This window comes from Heliconius melpomene, chromosome 18 (genome assembly GCF_056956725.1).
Source record: "Heliconius melpomene rosina isolate 202511_hmr_F chromosome 18, ASM5695672v1, whole genome shotgun sequence".
Lineage (NCBI taxonomy): Eukaryota > Metazoa > Arthropoda > Insecta > Lepidoptera > Nymphalidae > Heliconius > Heliconius melpomene.
The window spans coordinates 7,253,684-7,281,648 of NC_140406.1; the positions used below are offsets into that span (position 1 = coordinate 7,253,684).

The 27,965-nt window shown below is 33.0% G+C and overlaps 2 protein-coding genes across 4 annotated transcripts; one reads left to right on the plus strand and one right to left on the minus strand.

Moving 5' to 3' along the window:
• The first annotated feature begins 458 nt into the window (after window positions 1–458).
• fzy (cell division cycle 20 protein fzy) lies at window positions 459–6,775 on the plus strand. Its single transcript, XM_085202489.1, has 10 exons — window positions 459–968; window positions 1,094–1,200; window positions 1,272–1,442; window positions 1,912–2,005; window positions 2,785–3,014; window positions 3,277–3,423; window positions 3,851–3,978; window positions 4,397–4,544; window positions 5,080–5,279; window positions 5,952–6,775. Exons 1-10 carry the CDS (start codon window positions 671–673, stop codon window positions 6,049–6,051), a joined length of 1,623 nt encoding a protein of 540 aa, XP_085058615.1. The 5' UTR covers window positions 459–670; the 3' UTR covers window positions 6,052–6,775.
• Window positions 6,776–7,414: 639 nt separating this feature from the next.
• On the minus strand, window positions 7,415–27,964 carry bdg (sodium-dependent transporter bedraggled). Of its 3 annotated transcripts, XM_085202487.1 has the most exons (16): window positions 27,894–27,931; window positions 27,700–27,815; window positions 24,857–25,949; window positions 24,639–24,769; window positions 24,275–24,556; window positions 23,685–23,875; window positions 22,692–22,829; window positions 22,106–22,340; window positions 21,345–21,562; window positions 20,215–20,409; window positions 12,565–12,789; window positions 12,201–12,268; window positions 11,797–11,923; window positions 11,536–11,562; window positions 10,631–10,812; window positions 7,415–9,763 (listed from the first exon to the last, which is right to left on the minus strand). In XM_085202487.1, the coding sequence occupies exons 3-16, from the start codon at window positions 25,900–25,902 to the stop codon at window positions 9,307–9,309; spliced, it is 3,522 nt and encodes a 1,173-aa protein (XP_085058613.1). In that variant the 5' UTR covers window positions 25,903–25,949; window positions 27,700–27,815; window positions 27,894–27,931; the 3' UTR covers window positions 7,415–9,306. The 3 variants fall into 3 exon arrangements, with proteins under 3 accessions (XP_085058613.1, XP_085058612.1, XP_085058614.1); XM_085202486.1 differs by having other exon boundaries at window positions 27,700–27,964; XM_085202488.1 differs by lacking the exon at window positions 11,536–11,562 and having other exon boundaries at window positions 27,700–27,964.
• Window position 27,965: the final 1 nt, after the last annotated feature.

The following is a 27,965-nucleotide window of genomic DNA, read 5'->3' on the forward strand; positions in this document are numbered from 1 at the left end:
TTTTGAAATGTTTGCGTAAACAGTTTATTGGGCCACAAGCAGCTCCCCGCCCTGTGTTTCTCATCCGTGTCTTAAACTATTAATCCTCAAAATTTCAGCTTTGCTAAAATGACGTAGGTCTGGGGGCCTTGGGATCTCAGTTTAATAGTTGTTTAATTTAGTGTAATTCCTATTCGGCGGAATGATTGCCGTATTAATTATTACATTTAAATTTCCTCTATATGGCAATACAAAATGCGGCGTTGAAGTTTAGCCACTACATAGACGCAATGTTTTATACAACATTTAATGAATCTAAAACATATATATTATATGTACGTATTTACAGATGACACAATTAGCTTAAACAGTTTAAAATGTATTTATCGTTTACGAAACATACATATTTATGTGTCAGAAAAAAATATTAAATAATGATGGCAACACAACAAATAAAAATGCTAGAATCCGTGTCAATCTTTTCTGCAGTATTTTAAATGCAATCGCTAACGGTCTGTGTAAATTTAAATATTCGTCAAACTTATTTAGCGTAGTTAGATGTGCAAGATATTTCGAAAATAAGTGTTAGTCTATCTCGTCTTAACGACGAGAAACTGTTTTTAACAGTGAATCTGCAATTCTTTTATCACCGTTGACTACAATATATTTGTAAAACTTATTCGGTTAAATAATGGCACAGTTTAATTATCTCAATGAATTAAACAGCTTGGCCACTATTGACGGGCCGATAACTCGTGGGCCACTACAACGATGGGTAAAAAAGAGCAATAGTGAGAACATAAATCCTTCTTTGAGTGCTTCCTTTAAAAATATATCAAATATTAATTTAAGTTCGTGTAATCAGTCAATGCAAAAATTGTCTATATCTGCTAATCATAGTAATAACAGTAATATATCTAATAACAAAACGCCTACAAGGATAGAAAACAAAAAAGGAAAGAAGACACCATCTAAAAACAAGTCACCAGGTAGATTTTCCATACTCAGTTGGTCAAATTAAGTTGTATTTTAAATTTTAACAAAGAGTATGCATCTGTTTATTCGAAACGTCACCAAGTAAACTACTATTTTTAATAAATAATTTGAATTACAGGTCGCTCTACAACTCCCACTCCTAATAAAGCCTCAAAGACTCCAAATAAGGCTGACAGATTTATTCCTTCAAGGAGTAATTCAAATTATGATTTATGTCATTACATGGTAAGCTATCACTATTATAGTTACCATATACAATAATAATAGGTACAATGAATTATTAACTTTACTTCCAGCTAAGTCGGGATGAAGACAAAAAAGAGGAATTTGCACTTCAGTCTGTAACTAGTGAAGCCATTAGTAGGGCTCTCACAGATACAGAGCCGGGTAAACTATTACAGTATACCTGTAAAGCTCCCGCAGCCCCCGAAGGATATAACAATAGGCTACGTGTTGTATATTCACAGGTCAGTGTAATTAAATAATGTTACATTTTAACACAGATTGTAATATAAAATTTATGCAGGATTGGCTGTTCCCGCATTGTGTATGGTTATAGAATGTGTTAAAAATTGAGTGGTGCATTATGATTTTCAACACTTAATTCCTTCTGTACCATGGTTTTATTTACTATTTATGTTAGATTTTACAGAACAAGATTGTATGAATTCATATATGAGTGTTTGACACACATATATAGGCCTCCTCCAAAACATATCTGCTTCTAGACCCTCACAAACTCATCTTTCCATCATCTTACTGTCTGTACTAATATGTTGTTTTTTTGGTTTATTTATCATGTATCTGTCTGTCCATTTCCATTTTTATGTGGGATGCAACATGGAATAAAAAAATAATGTAGGCTTTCAGTAATCTCCTTAAGTTTAAATTTGTTTTATAAATACAATACTTAAAATTATATTTTTTTAAAAACAGGCTAAAGTACCATCAACTGTTAAGAACTCAACAAGATACATTCCACAAGCCCCAGAAAGAATTCTTGATGCTCCTGAAATTTTAGATGATTATTGTGAGTATATATTACAAATTTCTTACTTCTATTGCTTAGATTAATTTATTTTTGGCCATAGAGGCTAAGCATGATTGTATTACTTGCATTCCTACTCAGGCAAAAAATGTATTTTCATTTCCCGCCTTTAATAGCTAAAATATGTTGTTAAGTAACTCAACTCACAGAGTGTTCAGTTCAGTTGGAAACCAGTTAAGTGACACTAGGTCCTCTGCTTACTTTATAGATAATAGAAAGAAAAAGATAAAGAGTATAACTAAAAAAAACAAGATAACTTTGTTATAAAGATCATTCCAATAATTGACTATTATCTCATACTCATGCTGACTTTGTTTAGTCTTAATTACCTTGTTTGTTAAATTATTGATTTAATGTGAACTTTTTATGTATTAACAAACATGAAACTTCTTGCTCATATACAAAACATATAATTATAAAGAATTAAAAAAAAAGCATTATGAATGTATATATTTTTATGCACATAAAATTAGCAATGAATATGATTGGCATATTACTGACCGTCAGAAATCATCTGATGGTCAATAATCAAATTCAAGAAAAAATATTCTTGAGGAAATGATTTATTTTCTTTTCCCATCTCTGGTAACAAGAAAAGTGCAGTTCAAATGCGCCACTCAACATTCATCTCGCATTTCAATTGGGCAGTGCAAGGAAAATGGAGTGTTTTAACGCTAGGTTCCCTCTACCCACCCTGGTATGTGGGACTATGACATGAATCTAAAATAATAACTATAAATAAATTTATATTCACATTACAGACTTAAACCTAGTAGACTGGAGTGCATCTAACATACTTGCTGTTGCTTTAAATAACTCAATTTACTTATGGAATGCGGGTACAGGACAAATAGAACAACTGTTGTCTCTAGAAGCTTCTGAAACAGTTTGTTCAGTAGGTTGGGTCCAAGGTGGCGGATCTCATTTAGCAGTTGGAACTTCTTCTGGTATAGTTGAATTGTGGGACTGTGAGAAAATTAAGAGATTGAGGGTATGCTTTTAAAATATGTTACATGTAACCCAATAGTAAATTAGAGTAATAAAAGCATTCTATTATTTTTAACGGATTTTTAAAAATTAGTTGTCGTATTGATTCAAACCAGGTTAAGAATACATCTAGATTATAAATAATAAGCTGCATAAAAACTTTCCAGGAGATTTGAACTCGCTCATCATATTTAGCTAAAGTCTTAACTGTCACAATCAAAGTGATAACATCTTACATTATATTATTAAATAATAACAACCTTCAGGCAATGGAAGGTCACTCGGGCCGCGTGGGGTCCCTGGCATGGAACCTATACATGGTGTCGAGCGGCGCCCGCGACGGACAAATAGTGCACCACGACGTGCGACAGCGCGACCACGCTGTTGCCACGGTGGCTGCTCATACACAGGAAGTATGATCTTTAATCTATAATAGTGTGATCTATTACAATATGCCATAAGGTGCCATTGCTACGCTAGTTGCTCATACGCAGGAGGTTGAACACCTCTTTATGCTTTTTTCTGCAAACCAGGGTAGAGGAGGCAGAGGAAGTCTAGTGTTAAGACCCTCCACTGTCGATTTTCCGCCCAATTTTCGAGACATTGAGTGTCGAGTGGCGCAACTCAACGCCGCGCTTTGTCCACTACAGCAGAGAAATGAAAATAATAATTTTAGATATAGATAAGGGAATGAACCGTGAAAGCCACTATAGTGTGAATCTGGCCTAAGAATAGGTGCCCATTTATCACTAACACTTATTTGAGATATTGTGCTGCTGTGTGCGGGATACTCCATGAAGCTGATTTTTTTTTATTATGATTGAATTACAATTCTAACAGATATGTGGACTAAAATGGTCACCAGATGGCAAGTACTTGGCCTCGGGCGGCAATGACAATTTACTCAACATTTGGCCCCTTGCACAAGGAGAGCATTACTCACAGCCCCAGTATTTGTATTCATTCAAGTAAGTGAATGTCTTTTATTTTATTTTATTGTCCATTTCCGTGTATTTATATTCTATAATACGTATATATTTATATTCTATAAGTTTTCTAACTAGCAATTTTGTTTGACGTAACCATGGAAATATGTAAATTTTATGTGCTCAACAAATTTATTAAATATTGAACTCTACTCGGAGTAATACTCGGAGGAAATGAATGATTTAATGTTTTTTCATTTCCTCGCTCTGGTAACGAGGCAAAGCACGGGAATGTTTCAAAAATTCGTTGGATAATGTAAGACGGGTTGTGTTATCACCAGTTTAAATAGGCAGGGACCGTGCGACATGCGTGGTTCAGCGTGATGGTGTAAAAAGAAAAGAAAAATTATTCATAACATCAGTATAATTATCATAAATAAAAGTTTTCTATAATTTCCAGCCAACACCTGGCCGCGGTGAAGGGGCTCGCGTGGTGTCCGTGGTCGAGCGGCATGCTGGCGTCCGGCGGCGGGACGGCCGACCGCACCATACGCATATGGAATATCAATACGGGGGTTAATGTTAACACCGTTGATACTAAGTCACAGGTAGGTTGTTATGTTATTTTATATTGATATAATGTGTTCGGGTGCTAGAGATATTGTTGCGGAGTGACAGTATGTGAGAGAAGCGCCGCGGTTGTGGGTTCGATTCCCACTCAGGATTTTTACCTGGATCCGGGGACCCTGTTTAGTTTGTGGGATACGGTATGAAGCTAAAAGAACGGTTACAATTTGGGCATATCGATAATGATGAAAGAATAATTTAAAAAATTACAAAGTAGACATTATTAGCATATCTTGAGATATTTTCTGGGAAAGGGCTTGGACTTTAGCTTTGTACAGATATGTTCGTGTAAATGTTGTTTGTATTTTATTTTTTTTATATAAAATTTCTGGGATTGGGGCACCACACTATTCTGACATGGGCATGGACCACCTGCCCACCCTGTAAGCCCGTACCTTCGTATGCCCATGAAAGTAGAGCAGTATTGACTTAAATTCTTTTGTGTCTTTTCTTTTGTCTTAACTCTTTTGTGGATAATAAAAAAGCAAGTACTTAAACTTTTTATACTATTTACAGGTATGTTCAATCCAATGGTCGACCCACTACAAAGAACTGATCTCGGGACACGGTTACGCACAAAATCAACTAACCATATGGAAGTACCCGTCGTTAAACCGCGTGACGGACTTACACGGACATATGGCACGAGTGTTACATTTGGCTGTGTCACCTGATGGTACCAGTGTTTTGTCTGCGGGTGCTGATGAAACACTGAGGTAAGTTTATTTTTAGCTTCAAACTTCACAAAGGGAACGTGATATTAAGACACTCCGAAACATTTGTATTTTTATATGTATGTTTTTATTGTTTTCACACAAAATCTACCAGACTGATTTCAAAAATTCTTTCACCATTAGAAAGCTGCATCTTTACTGAGCAACATAAACTATATCACAATTTCAAAAAACTTAGATATCTCTTAATAAAAATGCAATAATGTCATCCCATAATCACACCCAAGGTGTGAGAAAATTAGTCATAAAAAATCTATTATCGCGCGCGCTGCGGAATTTATTCATGATAGACCAAACCATGTTCTACAGTATTATAGAATGCATCAATGTCCATAAAAAAGTCCGCGATAGCGATATTAATGTCCAACTACTGTAATATATATTTTTATAAAATTTTATTTTTTTGATTGGATTAATTTTTTTTTTACTTTATAAAGTTTAAGTGCGCTACAAGCATATAATATTTAGTAAAGAAGGAACGTAATTTCCTGTACTTAACAAGCGTAAGCGGGCGAAACCGCGATCTGGTTGCTAGTTATAAATAATCGAGTGTAAGCGTGACAGTTTTGCTTTCAAAACTGTCAGGCTTACAGTCGGACGCTGAGCTGCTGCAGTTGATGAATTGATTACAAATAAACATTTTACATTTTGCAGACTCTGGAAATGCTTTATGCTCGATCCTTCAAAGAAAAAGGAACCCACCGACTCCAAGGCAACTAAATCTCTACTCAATATGAACTCTTTAATTAGATAAAATTTGTAAAAAACTAGCTTTAATTGTAATGCTTGACTGAATTAGTGTGATTTTTTATAGGAATGTATTAAATTTGTTGTTTTTGTATTATGTTTGACTCTCGATATGTTCAATTGATAAAAGATTATTATAGCGTAATATGTATCTTGAATATTTTGATGACTAAAGTATTGTATTAATCTTAAGATTTTTTAAAAATGTATTTACGAATTGCATGTTTGTGCAATTGTACTTTCGAACTGCATGAAATAAAATTATTTTCTTAATGTTGTAGTATGTATTAAAAAAAATGTTACCCAGATAACAACAATTCTTACTTTTTCTTTACTCATTTAATATGGACGAGCCTTTTTGAATTTTTAATTAGTAAATCATTTAATTTTGGACATTTTAAGAATTAAAAATGGTTTTATAGTGTTCTATTTTCAACTAAACAAAAGAGAAGTTGAGGTCGTAAAATGTATCGCGATCTTTTCGTTCTATTTCTCAGTTCTCATATTATCGCCTTACTTTTAACTTTACAATTCCTATTTTCTCAATTATTTCTTTATTTTAATTTCACATTTCATTACCTCGGCTTCCTTGTTTGATATTTTTGTAATAATATATTATTATAAATATTAGTATAATGTGACTCTTTCTTATTTCTACGAATTGAATTATCAAATTTTATTTTAAATAATGATTGTTATTTTACTATATTTTGAATAAAGAAAGAATAATATTGGGTATTTGTTCAATTTCCTTCAAAACAAATCTGGTTGTCTGTAAATTCGATTTACGGATGATAATTTTATGAATTTAATTATCAAGTTCTATTAAAGTCTATAAATAAACACTAACTATAAAAAGATTTGGTTGTAGCGCTTCTATCAATTGAATCCATGTTAATTTAGTCGATTTAAAATTTTGATTAAAAAAATCACCACTAAAATCTTAAAAACCACACCACACCACTTCACCACTTAACTCGTAAAATCTTTGGGAATACCATAAAATATCGCAAGTCTCGCACGATCACATGTGCTAAAAAGTTAATCAAGTTACTACGCATTTGTGGTAACATACCATAAACTGTTACGTTAAAGTAGGGCTTATTAATGTATAATATAAAAATACCGACTGTGCTGGTGCTGCTCGCCAGTTCTGTTTTACTGAACTTATATGATTAATTTGATTTTTTTACATGATGCTCATTTTATACATTAGTAGTGTAAGTGTGTTCTTTTACTGGTCATTGGCGTATAGGAAGGAGGAAAACTTTCGTAAATAAAAACATACGCTTGACTGAACAAATATTTCGAGTGCGGATACAATGAGTATCAATTTTTTAAGAAATTACGTAACAAATAAAAGAAATTCGTTAAAAGGAACGTTTATTACCTAATAGTACATTAAAAAATATAAAAGGAATGTAAAATAGAGATTAGAAGTAAAACTAAAACACAAACGTGCAAATAAAATGTGAGCGTTTTGTGTATATTTAACATTTTATGTGATGTTTAAAATAGATTTAGTGCGGAAGCCATTCTGACTAGAACTAAAGATATAAAGCTAACTTTTAAAAAAATGCAACTATTATAAATGCAAAACAGGAACCTATGCATTAATTCAAAACCTGAATGCAAAAAACTGACAATATTATTTATTTTAAGACAAATGACGAGATTAACATATTCGATATAATCACTAGATAGAAAACCGATAAAAAAAAGTAAGTACTCGTGGCAGTTCTAGCATTACGTAATTTTGCACCAAATATATACTAAAGAATAAATGCCATTAATCCTTATGAACTACTTTCATTGTACTTCTCTCATAAAAATAAACGTTAAACATAACTATTCTTTGTAAAAGTACTAAGTACATACTTAATTGTATATATATATTTACTAATATTATTTTTGATAACATATTTATTCAATAAAAAATATATGCCTCGATGTTTTATCATTGTTTTCCTTATTTTTTCTCAATAAATCTTTAAAAATTCTCCATTCGAGTTGACTACACTCACTGCTATAATTTAGTACATCTGTTCCAACAACATTAATACATTACATTCATTTCTGAACATTGAACCATATAAGTTATACAAATTTTAAATGTACTGCAAAAATAACACTAACAAGTATAGCCTATTACACTAATCAGGAATATACAACGGATAAAAATATATCAATTCAATCTCATCATATAGACTAACTAACAACGTATATTATAGTATAATTGTGATATCAAAAAGAGTAACTATTATTTTACATTCGAGAGCTTTTAAGATTGAAAAATTGTTAGGTGTTTCATATTGAAGTGAAATTGTTAATTTAAAGAAGTTTTAAATAAAATTAGCTTAAGACGTTTTTTATTATATTTACCGTTTTCTAAAAAAAAGTAAATATTTCAATGTTCAGCTTTAACAATTAATTTTTATAAAAACGTACCGCCACACCTCTAATTAAGAACACATCATGACATCTAAGTTGCTAATTTACAAAATCTATTCATAAAAAATGGTTGTTTGTTATTTTATTAGCACTGTCTTCATAATTTAAGCTCAATTCATTATTGTTTAAGTACTTATAATTAAATCACTAACTTACATGGCTTGTAGAACGTGAGATTCTCTCTTCAATACTGTTTTTTTTTAATTTGTTACAATAATTTTAATTTATTTTCGACACATTACGTGTTATCCGACGCACTGTATTATCAGAACGAAGAAATGAACCCATAAGTTTCGCTTTCACTGTCCCGCTGCGATACGGTAGCCTCTATTACATGACATTACAATATAATGTTATGTATATTATACTTATAGAAATGTTAAATGCCACGAATGATTACATATGTACATATGTTTGAATAATATACTACAAATATTGAATTATTGTTATCTAAGGCGTCTCTAGTATTGCTAAGTTACAAACAAATCACATAACACTATGATTCATTACATTATTGTAAAGATCCTATTACTATATAATAATGTACGTACAGCTAAATTCATTTTACAACAATAAAAAGTGTGATATCAACAAAGTTATAAAAAAATAGAATTTCATTAAAATTGCTTTCTAATGAGGAATAATAATATTAATAAAAGACCAACGTTCTATTTTGAAAACTTAAACATAGAATGGAAGCGAATGTAAGCGACCAATCAGTTGACAAAACCCAACTATTATTAACCAATTCAAATGACGCAATTGGTTAGTATCGACCAATCGGATGACAGAATCGGTTAGCATCGATCAATCAGATAACAGAACCTAGGCTTCTTGTATGCGTGACGTCATCACTCAACATGGCTGACATAGCAACCGTATTAGATATGGGCTCCACATCCCTTACTAATTGTTCGTGACTGGTTGTCAATTGACCTCCATATTTAAAACTACGTCGTAAGCTGGAGCGAATGCTTTTTGCTGAATCGCTTTTTCTCACAAAGGATCTTCTAAGGAAGTCCCGCGTTAATGTTAAGGAGTGCCGTGAAGACGTCGGTCGGTTGTTTGTGGTCGACGGTCTATTGGTCGTAATCGTCGGTCGTGTCGTCGTCGTGGGTCGTGTCGTGGTCGCGTCGGTCTCGTCGGTGAGGGTGATGGTGGGGAAGTGATATTCCGGTGGTCGCTCTGTTTGTCGATCGACGCTCTCACTCAGCGTGATCGGCATTTGTGATGTATCATCCGTTGCTTCGGCACGATTTGAGGTTATACTGAAAATTTAAATATATTTATATAACAAAAGAATCAAAATCTACACATATCATAAGATTAAGAAAATCTATCAGTACACAATTCGTCAATCAATACACCCAAAATAACGTTTATTTAAATTTTTGTCTGTTTGTCTACGAGTTTTAGCACGCTAATCTCCAAGCAGCTTAACCGATTTAAATGTAATTTTCACTTTTGTATTTTGGCAAACTTCCTTTAACATATATTGTTTGTTTAAATCGGTTAGTCATAAATATAAAGTTACTAGCGGCCCGCCCGCGGCTTCGCCAGCGCGAACTATGTTATTATTAATTTCTGTCTCCATGAGTACCTACGTGTGACTATAAGTGACATGCAAAATTTGAGACTCCTAGCATTTGTAGTAACGAAGTTTCATACAAACTTTCGACCCCAAAAACAACCCCTTAGAAGTCGAATATTACAAATTCCCGTCTTAGCGAGCACCTACGTCCTATAAGTAACTCCTATGCAAAATTTGAGATTCCTAGCATATGTAGTTTCTGAGATTTCGTGATGAGTGAGTGACCTTTCGATTTTATATATATAGATATATATATAATCGAATATATAGATATCGATTATATATATATATATATATATATATAATCGATATCTATATAGATATCGATATAAGGTGTTTTGTGCGACAAATTTGCTACAAAATAATAGTAATAAGTAGTATAGTAGAAATTTTAAGTTGATAATTTTAAAATGATAATATTATATTAGAACGCGAACGAAATTCAGAGCAAATAATTGAACAGTTCTTCTTGATAAAAAATGACAAGTCATATAACCAAATCACTCATACATTTCAATTAGTATTGGGGGCGGTCATAACTCACCGTCTCAACGTCCTGAAGCTCCTTCGAATAGTGTGCAGCAGGCGCGCGCCCGTCGCCGTGGAGTAGGAGGGCGGCGGTGTGTACTTGGGGGGAGGGTCGGGCGGTGCAGGGGGCGCTGGCGGCGGCGCGGCGGGTGCTGCGCCCCCCGGGTCGAGCCGAGGGCGGTACAGGTTCTGTACGCGCTGGGGAATAAACATGTTTGTAAACGCTGTACAAATTAATCAGGCAGAGGGTACCTAGCATTAATTATGTGAAACGCTTGCGTCTCTATAACTTACATTGACATATTTGGATAATTACACACAGAACACATCAGGCAAATGTGCAATGGCGGCCTTATAACTAAAAGTGCTTACAGACATCACCAATCCTAATGTATCTACTATTAAAATAGCAGAACAACGCAAAATCTATCACAATATAACTACACTTGTATATAATAAATTTATGTGAGCAACATAGATACGTACGTATATAAATATAATAGATGTCGTTTTTATTTCAATGAGAATTGTAAGTAGTATTTAAGGCTAATTTTCATTGATTTCACTCAGGAGTCGCCGAATACGGGTTATCGTCGTACCGACACGGGGTCGGGGTCGTTACGGCACGTATTAGATAACGATTACGACATGCGGTCATCTCCTGTACCCCACAGGAGATGACCGCATTAGTCGACAGGGGCCGGTGAAAAGAAATCTCCCGCATTCCGAATATGTGCTTCCATTAATATAAATGAGCAATTACGAAGAAATTGTACGTTGTTTAAATGAGAACTACATACTCATGTTAACTTTAAATGGAAAATGTATATAGATGTAACGATCTTAAGTCTTACTTATTTATACTTATTTATGAATCAAATATATAATTAAAAATATAAATTATACCAATTATAATCTTACCATGTCATCAGAACATTCATGAGAGTCCTAGCAGCAAAAATATTCAAAAGGAATACTTATTAAAATGTTTCACTTCAACCTCATCAAAAGTCAACTACTTGACAATCAGTAAACGTATAAAAAAGAAAGGAAGACTTGATAGTTATAGAAGTAAAACTAATTACTAATTAAGCAACGAAAATTTTATTTCTTACGAAATTATTGATTTTCGCTTATATACTTTAAGAGTTAAGTTAACATAAATGATAATTAAGAAATTACCTCCAATATATCATCAGGTCCACGTGATACATATCGCCATGTCTGTATGAAAGCGGCGACGGGTACTAAGAGCAGGACGCCTTGTTGAAGCGCCACCGCTACCTGCCGCCATACTACCGGCCAGTACCTAATAAAGACATCATTCGAGAGATGCATGAAGATAGTCAAAATTTATTTGATTCATTTTTAATTTTTAAATCCTCTCTATGGTAACAAGACAAAGCATGGAGTTGTGGGGGATGGAACCCTCGGTTTACAGCTATATGAGAAAAACGAGAGGCTGTTTTTTAATGGATATTATAGAAATATGTTATTGTTTCATTTACTGCATTTTAAATTTCCCACATCGAATAAAAGCCTGCACATATGATAGTATATATAAGGAAAACCAAATTACTATTTACCCGATAGGCTTTCTCCAGCTGTATAACTGACGCTGTTGTCCAACGCGGAAGTCCATTACACATATTGCCTGCGAAAAAACATACTGACGGTTAAATAGATAAGTGGCATATTTTTTTTTAAATTGTTAACTGAAACGAGTCTACTATCGACATCCTTTTATATTGATTAAAGGCATTTCATAGAATCGTCTTCTAATACGGTGTACCGATCTACGTAATATACTAGTTGGATACCTGCTTGGATACTTTTCAACAACACTGGCTGCACAACTTACTGCCAGCGACACGTGGACTACGCAGTGGAACCAACCCTATCCCTATATATTAGTACGTAGTCCATGTAGTGGACTACGTGGATACTCACACACAACAACACCGGCAACACAACAGTCCACGTGAAGCTCAGCAGCGCGGCCACTGTGGCGGAGGCGCGCGAGGTGGTAGCGTAGAGCGCGGCCACCACCACGTCGGGGGAGTAGGGGCGCCCGCGCACCACGAACACGCCCACCGCCAGCGACACGTGCACTATGCAGTGGAACCAGCCCCCTATCCACACGTAGTCTATGTAGTGTACTAGCTTGATTCCTGCCTGGAGGGAAATTATATATACATTAATTTTGGACATGCTATCTCAATTTTATTTCGTTATAATTTTATTTCTAACAAAAAAATAATCACATATTATATGATAAACATGTATTTTTCTTACCAGCTTAAAAGCATCACTCCATAATAAAAATGATAAAAACTTAATGATAAAAAAGGTTACAAGTGGTCTAATATTTTGAAAATGAGGTTATCCTATATCTTATAAAACAAAGTCGCTTTTCGTGTCTGTCTGAACTTTCTAACTCTTCTTCTTCTAAACCACCCAACGGATTTTTATGCGGTTTTCACCATTAGGTCGAGTATTTCTCAGGGAAGGTTTATATATAGTTTATTATTTGTTAATTCTTATGTAAATTAACATAAATACGATAAATGTGTCTAAAGTCCTACCCGTTGAGACACTTTCGCGCATGCGCTGCTTTAATGGTAAGTACTACATGAAAATAATGTAATAATAATAATAATAATAATAATAATAATAACTCTTTATTGTACACCCAAGAAAAGACACAAAAAATACAATAACATTATATAAATGTACAAAAGGCGGCCTTATTGCTTAATAGCAATTTCTGCCAGGCAACCTTAAGGCAGAGGACATAGCAAATTAAGATAGGGGTAGGGTGCAAAAAAAAATATAATTAAGGGTATAAAATAAATAAGAATATATTTACCATAAATAACACATACAAAGCATACGTAAATAAATATAGCCGTATCAATATATATACATACAAATACATACACATATACATATAAACTACATACATACATAGATAAAGATAAGAACTAAATGGTAAGAATAAAATGTGTAATGGCAGAGAGAAAAAAAAAAGAAAAAGAACCTAAGTCTTAAAGTGACATAAAGTGTAACTTTAAACGACGCTTGAAGGTTAGAAATGTTTTGGCATTTCTGACCACTAAAGGAAGGGCGTTCCACAACCTACACGCTGTTACAGTAAATGAACTGCTGTAGAAGGAAGAAGTGTGAGAAGGTATTTTGAGGATAAGATTACGTTCAGAGCGAAGAGAGCGAGAATGTGTCTCGCCCAAAAACTCAAAACGTTCTTTAAGGTAAGGAGGCGAAATTGGATTGAACAGAATACAGTAAAGAAGATGAAGGATGTGAGTATTCCTGCGAAGGCGGATAGGGAGCCACTTGAGTTTTTTACGGAAATCAGAGATGTGATCAAATTTGCGTAGGCCAAATATGAACCGAATACATAAATTTTGAATACGCTCAAGTTTATTTAATTGCTCCTCTCTTAAGTCAAGATAGCAAGTGTCAGCATAATCAAGAATCGGTAGAAGAAGAGTATTTGCTAACGAAATCTTAGTAAGTATAGGAAGAAAATTACGCAAACGTCTAAGAGAACCTAAGGATGCAAATATCTTTCTGCTAACCTCACTTACCTGTGAATCCCAAGACATATTATTATCCAGAGTGATACCAAGATCTTTTACAGTTTTGCTGAATGGTATAATGTCACTATTAATAAGTACGGGTGGTAAAGTCGATACATCTATTTTTGAAATAAGTTTTGAACTACCAATTAAAATCAGTTGAGTTTTTTTTGAGTTAAGATGTAGACCAAATGACTTACTCCAAGAAGATATACTCTCCAAGCTATTGTTAATGTCCTTGATTGCGGTGGGTAAGTCCGATATATTAGCTTGATTGTATATCTGCAAATCGTCTGCATATAAATGGTAGAGAGAAGAAATAGTATCAGAAATAGTATTAATAAACATAGAAAATAGCAAAGGAGACAACACGCCACCCTGCGGAACACCAGCAACGACAGGAGTCCAATCAGAGTACGAATCTTGTATTCGCAAACGTTGCCGACGTCCGTACAGGTATTCACGAAGCCAGTTAATTGCATCAGGAGATATGTTAAGTGACTTTAAAGTAGCCAGCATGATATCAAAGTCAACGGAGCCAAAGGCATTGCTGAAGTCCAGCAACGCCAAGACTGTGACTTGTTGCCTATCCATGCCAGAACGAATGTCATCAGTAATTTTTACTAATGCCGTTGTCGTACTATGACCAGGACGGAAACCGGATTGCAAAGGGTTCATAAGGTTACGTTGGTAAAGGAACTGAGTGAGTTGGGTCTGAATTAAGCGCTCAAGGACTTTGGATAGGAAAGGAAAGGAAGAATAGAAATAGGACGGTAATCAGAGAAATCAACAGGATTAGGTTTTTTGGGTAAAGGAATTATTTGTGCATCTTTCCATATTGAAGGAAATTGCTTTGAGCATATAGAGTGATTAAATATACATGTAATTACAGGTAATAAGATATCGAGGATGAGACTGATCATTTTGCGACTAATGCCGTCAGCACCGACAGCATCAGATTTAGTGGCTAAAATTGTCTTCTTAACATCACTTTCTGCAAATAAACTAAAGAAAAAACTAGGAACACCTGGAGTGGATAAAGCATTAAGATGGTTAATAGTAGATAATTTTGTTGCGTTATTAATAACACAGGAAGAAGAGAAATGTCTATTAAGTTCATTTAAATTGATATTCTTGGGATTTATAAATTGTTTCGCTTTTCCAACTCCGATAGATTTTAAAAAATTCCAAACTTTATATGAGTCTTTTTCCTCTATTACAGATTTGTGTATATGGCGTCGTTGGTTATCTCTACACATCATATTACAGCGATTGCGAGCTTTATTGTAATTTTGCCGATTGGTATCATTAGGATTTTCTTTGAATTTCATTTTAGCAGTATTCTTTTTATGTTGCAGCTTTTTAATTTTGTCTGTTAGCCAAGGAGCAGGATAATGTTTTATTCGTACGGGACGCAATGGAGCATGATGATCATATAATTTTAATATGTGCGAATTGAAAAGAGCCAGCTGATCATCAGCTTCAGTACAGATTAGTACACTCGACCAATCGATTGCAGCCGCGTCCTCACGCAAGCAATTTAAATCTATACCACCAAAATTACGTTGCAGAAGGATTCTTGATTTAGCTTTAGGGGGCCTAATTTTATAAGATAAATATATGAGATCATGGTAAGAGAATGCTAAGGCAGGATATTGGCCATGTTTTTCAACATGGTCAATAGAAGAAACAATCATAAGATCAAGTAATGAGGGAACGCAGTTAGGGAAGTTATGAGTAGCGGATAGGGGGAGTAGATGTAAGTTAGCACCATCGACTATAGATTTTAAGCGGGACGAACGATGATTTTTCTTCAACATACAAGTATTAAAGTCGCCCATTATAATAGTGTGATCGTAGGAAGGTTTATAGTTTTCTAGCAGGGTTTCAAATGATAAAAAGTAATCGACCGCAAGGTTAGGGTTATAGTAAACACCAAGAAGAATCTTAGTATGAGTAAAGCAGACTTCAATAAGGAGATGTTCTGGACCAGAGCTTGGGTCACTTTTGGAAAAGTCTACTAAGCTATAAGGAATGTGTGTGCGTAGATAAATGGCAACGCCACCTCCTACTCGACCTATACGATCGTTACGGATCAAATGAAACCCGGGTAGTAAATAAGAAGCCGAAGGGAGGCATGGTTTTAACCATGTCTCTGATACTAGAATAGCATGTACATTATTATTGTTGAAAGAAGATAAGAAATCTGGGAAGTGTGCAGGAATACTTTGCGAGTTCAAATGAATAATGTTAAAATTTTTCAGTACGTCTGAGAAATTTGAATCTAATGTTTCACTTAGCGTGGGGATACTTAGAAAGCTGTCATTACTGCTTAATCCATCAGAAATAGCCGAAAAGGAAAGGAAAGAATCGTTGGAAATATTAATGTTGATTGCCATTATAAGTATGAGGGAAATATATAAATAATAAATAAGTTATATAAAATAAATAAATAAATATAAATAAATAATAAATAACAAAATATGAATAAGAATAAAATAAGATAAAAATAATAATAATTAAAAAAAAAAAAATACAAATGTAAAAAGTATAACGATAACCCGTTTTAGCTTCTAAATTTGCTAAACCACCCGCTAGTTGGAAAGAGAAACCAAGAAAGAAAAGTAAAAACAAAACAAATAAAAAAAGTAAAAATTAAATAAAAACAATATAAACATTTCCATGTGTACCATGAACACAAAGAAATATGATTAGTAAGAACAAAACTTATATATAAAAAAAATACTTAATAAATAATTTAAAAAATAAATAAATAAAAATAATGTATGACAGAAAAAAAAAACAAGCACAATTATAAATTAATGACAATTACAAAAGAAGAAATATAATAAAAAAATAAACACTAATGAGAAAATTCTTTAACCAATAAATAAAATATGAGACAACAGCCAGCAGTATAATGCTATGGTAGCCTATTATATTCTGTCATACATTATTAATACTTTCTTAAGCGTTACATGTTACTTTAAACAATGACAGATCTTAATGCAGTGTAACAAAACATTTGATATAAGAAATATAAGAAATAAGTATAAAGTACAAAAATTAAGTAACAGAAAGAGAAAAAAGAAAAAAAGAAAAAAATAGAAAAACAGAGACTCAAATCATAATAAACTTAGATAATCTTTTATAACTAGGCACATGTAACTTAAAATATAAAAAAAAAGAACAGTGAAAATACAATAAAAAATAAATAAATAAAATAATATAACAGTTATAATGAGTACACAGTTACTTCTTCACCACTCGCTTACATCTTTGGACTGCTATTTTATTATTGGGGCACATTGGAGCAGCAACAGTGTCCGGCACTACTGGTGGAGGTGGTGGAGGTGACCTTGACGGAGCGACGGGTATGCTTTGAAGTTCAGAGATGCACTCAACTCGATAACGCAATCCATTGGGGGCAATTACGTTGATGGAACCATCCCGCGTCCAGCACTTCCCTACACCAAAACGTTGTCTTGCTAGCATGAATACGTCGTGACGGTTTTTTGTCAGGAATTCAGAAACAGTGATACCTGAACCTTTCAGTTTAGTTTTCGAAAGCCAGACACTATGGCGCACATGCGCATTAGAGAATTTAACTACTATTGGTCTGGGTTTATTTCCAAGCGCACGACCCAACCGATACGCGGTTTTAATGTTTGAAGAGGCAAAATCGGCCACGTCCAGATTTTTCACTACTAAATTAGTAACGAGGCTGTCAATCATTTCAGTTTTTTTTTCTTCGACTCCATGGAAGAGGAGCATTTTGCTTCTTCTAGACATCTCGATACGGTCAACATTCCGCGCCAAGACTTCCACCTGTTTTTGCAACGTAGTCAGTGCAGTGTGGATAAATTTTTTGAAGGAATTAAAATCAGTTGCCAACGATGTAATTGTGGTTGGAGAAGCAGATTTGTTCAAATCTTGTTGGAACTCCTGCATTCTAGCATCAAACATCTCAGTCATAGCAGTTATAGACTCCTTGAGTGCGTCCATTGTATGACGTGACTTTGTTAAAAGGAAACACAATAATTCACAGGGAATTTATAGTAGGACTAGCGGACGTGCGCAGCTTCGCTTGCCTATTTAAGGGTGAATTCTAATAACCCATGAAACATGTGTTCAATGAAATATTTTTAAGTCTAAATTTCAAATTTTATAAAAATCGGTGGCGATTTAAAGATTTTTCCATACAAACTTTCAACCCCTTATTTGCACCCTTAGGGGGTGAGTTCTAGAAAACCATGAAACAAGTGTTTAATTATATACGTTTAAGAGTCTGAATTTCAAATTTTATGAAAATTGGTGACGATTTAAAAAAGACCTATACAAACTTTCAACCCCTTATTTGCCCCCTTAGGGGGAGAATTCTAGAAAACGATGAAACACGTGTTCAATTAAATACTTTTTAAAAATCTAAATTTCAAATTTTATAAAAATCGGTGCCGATTAAATTTTTTTTCCATACAAACTTTGAACCCCTACTTCACCCCTTTAGGGTTAAAATTTTTCAAAATCCCTTCTTAGTGGATGTCCAGATTACGAAAGTAAACTTTTGTCCAAATTTAATGTTTCTACGCACAGCGGTTAAGGCTGTGCTTGCGTCTTACCTCAGTCAGTGAGGACAAGTCCTTTTATTTATAGTAGGATAACACTAGCGGTAGGTTTATTTACTTCACAAGCACATAAGTCACATTAAAATATTCGTAAATATAATAAAAAACAATAATGAATGAAGAGCTCGAAAATCTGATGTTGACTTATTCACACCTACCCTCGAATCATGACTATTGGAGTATTGTTCCTCTTAATAAGATCTACAAAAAAGTCCGCGACAGCATATGTTTATCTTTTAAGGATAACGTGTAGTGATCATATTTCTGTCTAAAAATAGTAATTTCAATATATTTTTTATTGTGAGTGACATTTTTCCATAATGGTATTAATCCTTATCCTTTAAAATACTTTATTAATTTTCTACGTTAAACGAAGATAAAATTTGATTTTAACACTATTTCGAAATCGCGAATAGTTTTAGAGAAAAACGCATTTAGTTGTTGACACATCACGCCGTTGACTCATCAGCTGTGCCGACTCAAGTTTTACTTATCCCTTACTCTCAGCATATAAATAAGTATATTAGTTACGTTAAATATATTTTAATAAGTACTTGAAAAGATTAGTAGCACAGATTTAAAATTACGGTACCTACTAAAAAATCCTTGCCGAGTAAAACATTTGGAAAATCCTTATTGAAACTACGAAAATGCGGGTTGCATTAGGGTTTAATTAATTTTCACATTATCTTAAGTGCTTTGCAAACATACATTATATGAATAATCCAGTAGTAAAAGCGGGCGAAGCCGCAAGGGGGTCGCTAGTTTATTTATAAATTTAAATAAACTGTATTTATATTCGTAACTTTGAATTAGATAAACAGTTATGATTATATTGAAATGTAAAATTTAAGAAAAATACTCCGAAATATCCCAATAGTAAAGTAATCTCAAAATTTGACTTTTGTTTATGAAACCACATTGTTAGGAGGCTGGTATAGGATATATGTTATTATAATATTTGATTACCTAAATGGTAATGGTATGGTTTCTTTTGCAAGAAATTAAGTTCCGAATATTAAAGTTAAGTAACTTATAATAATTACATTATTATTGTTATTGTATAATATTTACATTATTATTGTTTTTGATTGTCTTCAGACAGTGATCCATGGTGAATATGGTAACCACTTTTATGATAGAATTGCTCTGGTAAGACAAAATCTTAAACTCAGGAATAGCAGAGTTTGTTGACATGTTATCTCTGCCTACCAGAGCAGAGCATCTCATATGTGAGATGAAAGTTTAAGAAAAAACTAGTTTTTTGGTAATTTTTTTAAGTTAGCTTCACTCTGTGAAGCTAGTAACAAACTACTAAGCTGGTAAACAAAACAATTCCTTTCCTATATAATACATTTACAAAAATAAATACTTACATCTGTAGATAGAAGCAATCCCATAGCAAGTCCAAATACACAACTAAAGAACGTGATAGTAGTTTCCCAAACTTTCAAGACTCGCGGGTTAAACGCCATGACACCCGTAATAACACAGTGCCATATAGCCAACTGTTGTGCTATGCCGAACATTATGAGAATGAAGTAGAATATCACCGCCCATGCTGGAGACAACTGAAATGTTATTGAAATTATTTATGATTAGTTGAATATTTTAGCTTTTCTTGCTATATGCACACGACATTTTCATGAAGGAAAAACTTTAAGAGCCATTTGAAGTAACGCACACACAAGGGAACTAAATTTTATCTAAAACTAAATTGTTAACTATATTTAAACTGATAGGAGACAGTAAGGTAAATGTTACGCTTCAATATTATATTTTGAATAAAAAATGTAAATTCAAATGTATTAACAAACTAGGTACGTAGAGGATACACACGATAATTATGGGTTCGATACCGAGGGAATCTTATATAAACATTTCTTAACTAAGAAAAAAAATATTTGTACCGTGATATACAACATCATTTTAATATTCATATTATTTATGAAATGACTGACCTCTCATGAGAAAGCTTAATTATGCATGAAAATGTTAAAAATTAATGCGAAAATTTAAATTTTACCGCTACAAACGAAAATAATCTCGTGACCTCTAGAGTTAGTAATGAGGTTTGCCCAAATAATTTTATAAATAACAGTACATACATATGTATATGTGTCATTTTTCATTTATTATAATTACAAAGCACTATGCTGGCGTTATCGTATAGATCAAGATTTTTCGTCATTTAAATCAAACACCCTTGCTACATTTTTTATTACTAGATTTCTCAGAAATTTTAGTGGTGCCATATACTACACTACATACTTCATACTATTTTAAGTAAAACCATATTATTTTAATAAAGATAATCACATTGATTTATATTTTTGCTTAATTGAAACTTTATTATACCAGACGCATATAACAGAGAAGGTCAAATAAGTATTGTTCCAACGCAGTACTACAATTTGTTTTTATTTGATTGATTCCACAATTAGCATGTTTAGAAGTCAGATTCTTCAATTTAATATTAATAACAAATTAACAATTTCCAACTTACCACATTAGCTGGCAATACTGCCAATGTAGCTGGTACAATCTGTGTTGCCAGTGCCAAAGGTTGCCATCCACTTAATAATTTCGCAGTGTTTCCAGTTTTCCAAACAGTGACTCCCACTAAGCTCCCATAGTGTCCCATATAACGTACAGGAGTGGACACAGAGTTGCCAGGTAACGGTTCCGACATTGGCCAAATGAATTGTGATGATTTTATATTTTCTGTAAAGAATTGTACAAGAAATCTAAATTAAACTTTCTATTTAATTTTTTAAGTTTTTAATATAAAAACTATAATGATATATGGTTTTTTTTTTCAGCTTTACGGTGTATTCCAATGTATCAGGGTAGGCAGAGAGAGCCTAGTGTTAAGACACTCTGCCCCCACGTTCCGTCGAAGTCTGGAAGCGTTGAATGGCAGAACTGACATCGTGCTTTGCCTCGACACCAGAGCGAAGAAAATGGAAATAATAAATATTTTACTTGATCAAGTGAAAAGCGAATCCACAACCTGTCGCGTCACAGCCACAAGCGTGTGCCCATGCGCCACGATAAGACTTTTTTCTTCACATAAAGTTAGCATTTAGCAGATTAACTTGATAGCAGAAACATATTTTTTTGCAGTTTTATGCCTTAAAATACCACATTGCACCCACACTGCGCATTATAAATAAGATCTAAAAAGCTATCCGTTATTCGTGATGGCCTACTACTACTACTACTACTAGTATAATTAATATTTTTATAAATAAAAAAAACACTTACCATAGGTGCTGGGTAAATAAATATATCCATAGTTCTTCAGTATCTGTACGCAAGTGTTCGCTAAGAACGAGCCTAACAGTAGTACTGCGAATGTAAAACCGACTATACACGCACTTTCCTTTTGTAGTATAACATTTGTTTTGTTTTTAGGATCTTTATGTGATGTCAATTGCATTACACAAGCTCCTAATAAACCCCAAGTGAGAAAAGTTTCTTGAGCTGCAGCCGCCCAACTCTGCAGAAATTATGTTAAATTATAGATGCACAAAGGCGGCCGGCCACACATTATAGTCAGAATTTTTTGTGTTAAAACACTCCGTTCCACGCTTTCCCGTGCTATGTTTGAGACAACTCTATGGCTTATTTGTCATTTTTCCAAAGCGAGGATATGAGAATAGTTCAGGACCCGAGGGAGGGTCGATCCCAAATCTGTCGAATGCTAAGGAGTTAGGTAGTAAGATGATTTTTTAATGAAAACGACTTTAAGTTTCAATAGAAAGAAGTTTTCTTTCTAGAAATTAATTAAAATAGAAATGACTGCATATCAGTTACATTCAACTATTTAAGCTAAATAAATGTTACTTACATTGCTATTAATAAAGAACTCACTCCATTCAGTTTCAGAAAAGATATTAGTGACTGTGTCATATGGTATCAGTGTTAATAATTTGGTACACAGTACTAAAGTGCCACATATTGGAAGGAATATCAACATGTATACGGCCTGAAAAAAGTGTACTTTAGATAAGTCGTTATTATGTATTTATGTATTGTTCAGATATTGTCTAAATCGCTTTTAAAAAAATATTTAAATAAATTTAAATAAATAAATATTTAAAAAACATATCGTAAATTTTAATGTAGCGGGACTTGAACCCGCGCCTCTCGAAAACGATGGGCTACAGTCAATTAAGTGATATGTTCTTATCGAGTTATGTATTAAAAATTCTTATACGTATTCTGAAACTTATTTTATATTGTAAACATCTTTGTAAGAAGGTTTTTACTAAGTTCTACATTCCAAGAGACAGTGATATTTATTAAATATTTCGACATTTTTTAATTCACAAAGGCAGACAGAAAAATATCTCATATTACGCCGCACGTAGATATTGAAAAACATGCATATAAAACTAAATGTTCAGACGAGAAGGTCGTTTAGAGTACCTCACTGTTTTAATTAGATTAATAAAACACGGAAAAACAAAATACTGTGCATATGAAGTAGTTTGTAACTTTATCTGTGAAATAATTTTAAAGAACAATATAAAAATAAAATATAACGTTACGTTTTAGTTTAATATAAGTGATTCCGTGTTTACATAGTCTATAGAATATAAAGAGATTTTTAACTGACTAATGAAATTAATATTCTCTAACAATTATGTGAAAGTTATGTAACTGTAGTCTCTTTTCGAAACACAATGTGTTGTTACTAGCGAAAATCAACAAAGCCAAAAAAAACATCTACAATTAAAATAACTTTTAGTATGATAAGAGTCCTCAATCAAAAAGTAAAACCGTCTAAAATGTAATAAAAAAAGTATAATTAATCTTGAATATTCGTTTTAAATATTACCTTTCCATATGACCTCAATCCTTTGCTTAATGAAACAAATACTAACATCCATACAACGGCCAAATTGAATGCAACTTGAAATTTTATTGTACCAAAGCTATTCGTATTTAAATTACGCTGAAGCACCTCACCGTGGAAGTATTGTGGTAGAATCTCCTGAATTTTGAGTGTAGCATTTTTTTGTGTTATATCTGAAATATAATATATTGTTATAATTCTCTGCTTGGTATATAATCTGTATTTTTTTTATACTTAATACAATACAATAAACTAAACTACTCAATACAATACAATATAGACTGATCTCCAAAAGAGATCTTTTTCAGCTGACCTATAGAAAAGATAAATGTCCCAAAGTGGGAAAGACAAAACAATGCAGTGAAAAGATATAAATAAAAAAAAAATAGAAATATTTCTACATCATAATAAGTCATCGTTCACTAATATGTCATTTTGATTTATGATGCTGAAAATAAATTTTATTAATATTACGTTTTTATAAAGATTTTTTTTTTAAAACTAAAAAAGGAATAGGGTAATACAATTTAAATTAATCAATAAAGCGTTTAATATACATTATAAGTACTTACCATCAAAATTAAACTCGCGTGGTAGAGCCCATTTATATTTGTCATTAGATGTAATAAACGAGTCTCTGAAGTAAACAAAAATCCACGAAAGCCCTATTATACTGTATATTCCAATAACTGATTGAATTAGCAATAATGATATTCCAACGCCTTGGAATATTGGCGATATACGCCACATGTCCACCGGCCCCGATTCCAATACTTGGCCCAAACACAAATGTAGTGTAAATAACGGTATACCAATGAGAAGAGACAGTATAAAGAACTGTACTATAAAGCTAGCTGCAAAATAATTACTTCCATTAATATATCTCAATCATGCGAGGTTCATATGCAAAAAAAACTTCAAATGTGTTCTATTTACCTCCAAAATGGACGCTAAAAATGGCAAACCTAGAAATGTTAAATATACCAACGGTACAGCTGAGACATGCTAACATCGCACTCATTTTGTGTGGCCAAACACCGAAAGGGGGTGCACTGGATTCTTCATTTCTGTGGGGCAAGCAAATTAATAAGAAACTAACAATAAGTATAATATATATTAATATATATATTATATCCATATAATATATATTTTACCTATCTTCAGAAGCATTAAATTCGTTTTGGTTAACAGATATAATACGAACTAGAGACTCATTAGAAGAACTTGAAGCACTAGTGCTTCTACCAATATTTCTAGGCGTATTTCGGTCTGACCAGTCCATGGCTGCGCCGTCGTTATCACCAGGTGAAGGCAAAGACAATGCTCGATTCATCAACAACGTTCTACGACCGACTATTAAAGGCCCCGAAGAGCCGTCGCTACTTAAATTTGCAGCTGTAACTTGCAACTGTATTGGCGCGCTTGTTGGCCGCATATTGACATGGTGTTCCAGAAATAATATGACAGGCAGTGTTAGTGGTTCACAAGAAGCTTCAGTAGTTATTGCAGGCAAAACAATGGGATCTAATCTTCTCATAGAATTTCGTAAACTGTCGTTAACAGTACTCGCCCGTTCTAATGACAGTTGCATTTGCGTACTACTTCTTGATACCTCCGAAAAACTTTTGGACCGTAGGAGATTCGGCCGCGGATGTTCATTGGAAGAGACTTCCATTTCTTCCACTGATGGGGCTGAGGTTTGAGCAATCGTACACATGACAACCTGCGTTGTGTCATCAAATGAACTTTGAGACTCAGAATGATCGGATTTATCTTCTGCTTCTCCAGTAGATATACATTCTTTAATTTTACATATGAGATCATCATCATCACTGTCAAAAGATTTGGTACCATCATCAAGACAAGCTAGTAAAGATTTATCTAAAACTTCATCTAAATCATTCAATATATCCATAAATTGACAGAGGGCAGTTGCCTGAAATTCCTCATCATTTGTAATATCATTAGAAGTACTTGAAGTATGTGATGTAAAGTTTGAGTCAGACTTATAACAATTGGGTATATTCTTTTGCAAATCTTCTCTTAAATCTTCTTCATCATCAGTAGCTCTCTCTGTGTCACTTAACAGCTCACTGTCATTACTTTCAAAAAGACTACTTGATGCATCACTGTCAGCACTACTACCTGGTAAGCTTTCCTTTTGCTCATAGCGCCCCTCATCCATATTGACAACTTCCATTTTTATTGCATGACCTAAGTCATAACCTGCATGTTTCTGTGTAAGCCCTGCAAAAAACAATCATCTAATGACAATCGAATCATAAAAATTTACTACATATTATATTACACACAGTACCTTGATATCTAGAGGACAGAATTTTCCACAATTTATTCATTATAAACAAAACCACACTGAATAGATTAAGAAGCAAACAGACATAAAGCTAATGAGACTAATTATCATGAAACATTCATGTGGGACGGTTGAATTTTAACACCATAATGGCAAGTCTATGCAACAATTCTAAGTTGTATGATTCATTCTAGGCTCTAAATATTTGTTAAAGTTTACTCTAGAGATAAAATGTTAATGTGATATAACCTAGATCAGAATCTTTCATTGTTAGTGAGTTAATAACCCAATTTGTATTTCATTTTAAAGAAGATATAGTATTTTCTATATTCTATTCTTATTGTTTCAATTGTAGAGTAAGTCTTAATATAAAAAAACAGCCTTATATTTTTTCCTGACTATTAGTGTATGCAAAAGGAACCTGGTGTTAAGGTTTCTGGCTATGTTTCAAACATTTTATGTTTTGTGTCAGAAACTCTTCTCCATCTTTACATAGTGATAGTTATAAGATATATGATAATAATACTTTACATATTTTTCCCTAAGTGAGTAGTAAGTGAACCCATAACATGATTGTTGTTCCACTATATTATAATATGTTATACACATTTAAAATTAAGTGTTTCAGAATATTTTGTAATATTTAAATTTGTTGTTATATTTCATCTATACAGATCTTGATAGCATCCAAGTGCACAAATAAATGGTTACTTGAATAAAAAAACTACCAAAAAAAATATTTTTTTACAAGTGAAACTGCAAAAAAATATATTTTGAAAAACAAATGGCTTTAAATGTTGTACCTCATTTAGATTATTAGACACACTCTTTGTAGTTATCACTAAGTAAATCAGCATAATTGGCTCTATATAACTGTAATACATATATCAAGACATACTGATCAAGATAAGGCACTATCAAGAATATGATGTTACAATGTTTATATTCCAGTTTGTATTGTACTTATAAACTTGAATCAAACTGCCAAATGAGTCATATCCTAATTACCAAATATATTAAGAAAATTTATGAATCATATTGTTTGTTGCAGCGCTACAGTATCTGGCTCTGAAAACAAAAGTTATGGGTTCAATTCCCACTCCAAGGAACAAACTATTTTACCAGACTAAGGAAATGCGCTTTGGTAAAGAAGAAAAAGTCTGGCTTTGTTTCTAATTACTCAACATACACTGTTTCAGAAATTGGGTGGTGCATGGGTAATGTTACATTAGGTACCCTCTGTCTGTCTACCTTGCTATATCTAAGATACAGCATGAATCTAAAAAGTATAATACAAAATAAAAAAAAATTAGTTCTTTAAAAATCTCTTTGTAAATAAATGTTAGGAAATGTCAGTTTACTGTGTTTATAAATAATGAGAAAATAATTTGGAATCTATATAGAGAAGGAAGATAGAGAATGGAAAGGCCTTGAATCAGTTTCATATATCATTAGAAACTTGTACACCTAATATGGTACAGCAAATGAAGAATGTAGTTTACAATAATTTATATTAGTTTACTATCTTATCCTTTCAATAAGGTACTTAGAAAGTAACTTAATTTTTTTTAGACATAAATGGGTAAATGAACGACCATGCATATCACAAATAAATCAAAAGTATAAAAACAAATGTGTTATAAAGGTATTACTGTTTTTAATCAAATTTAACGTAGTACTCACTCAGATACTAGATTTGTGCTACCATGAGCCATAATCGAGCAATGCTTTGTAGAGAGAAATAACACTTCACAGTTTATCTTAAATTCATATAATACACATTTTTTGTTTCTAATATACTAATTCAATAAAAAATATATATAATTATATTTAACATCGCGTTTCGTAAATAAAAGTATAAATACAAATATAATAACCCAGTTATTATATTGGTATTTCACTGTATTTCACTGATAGACAGCTATCCGCAGAATATATCTTAATTCTAA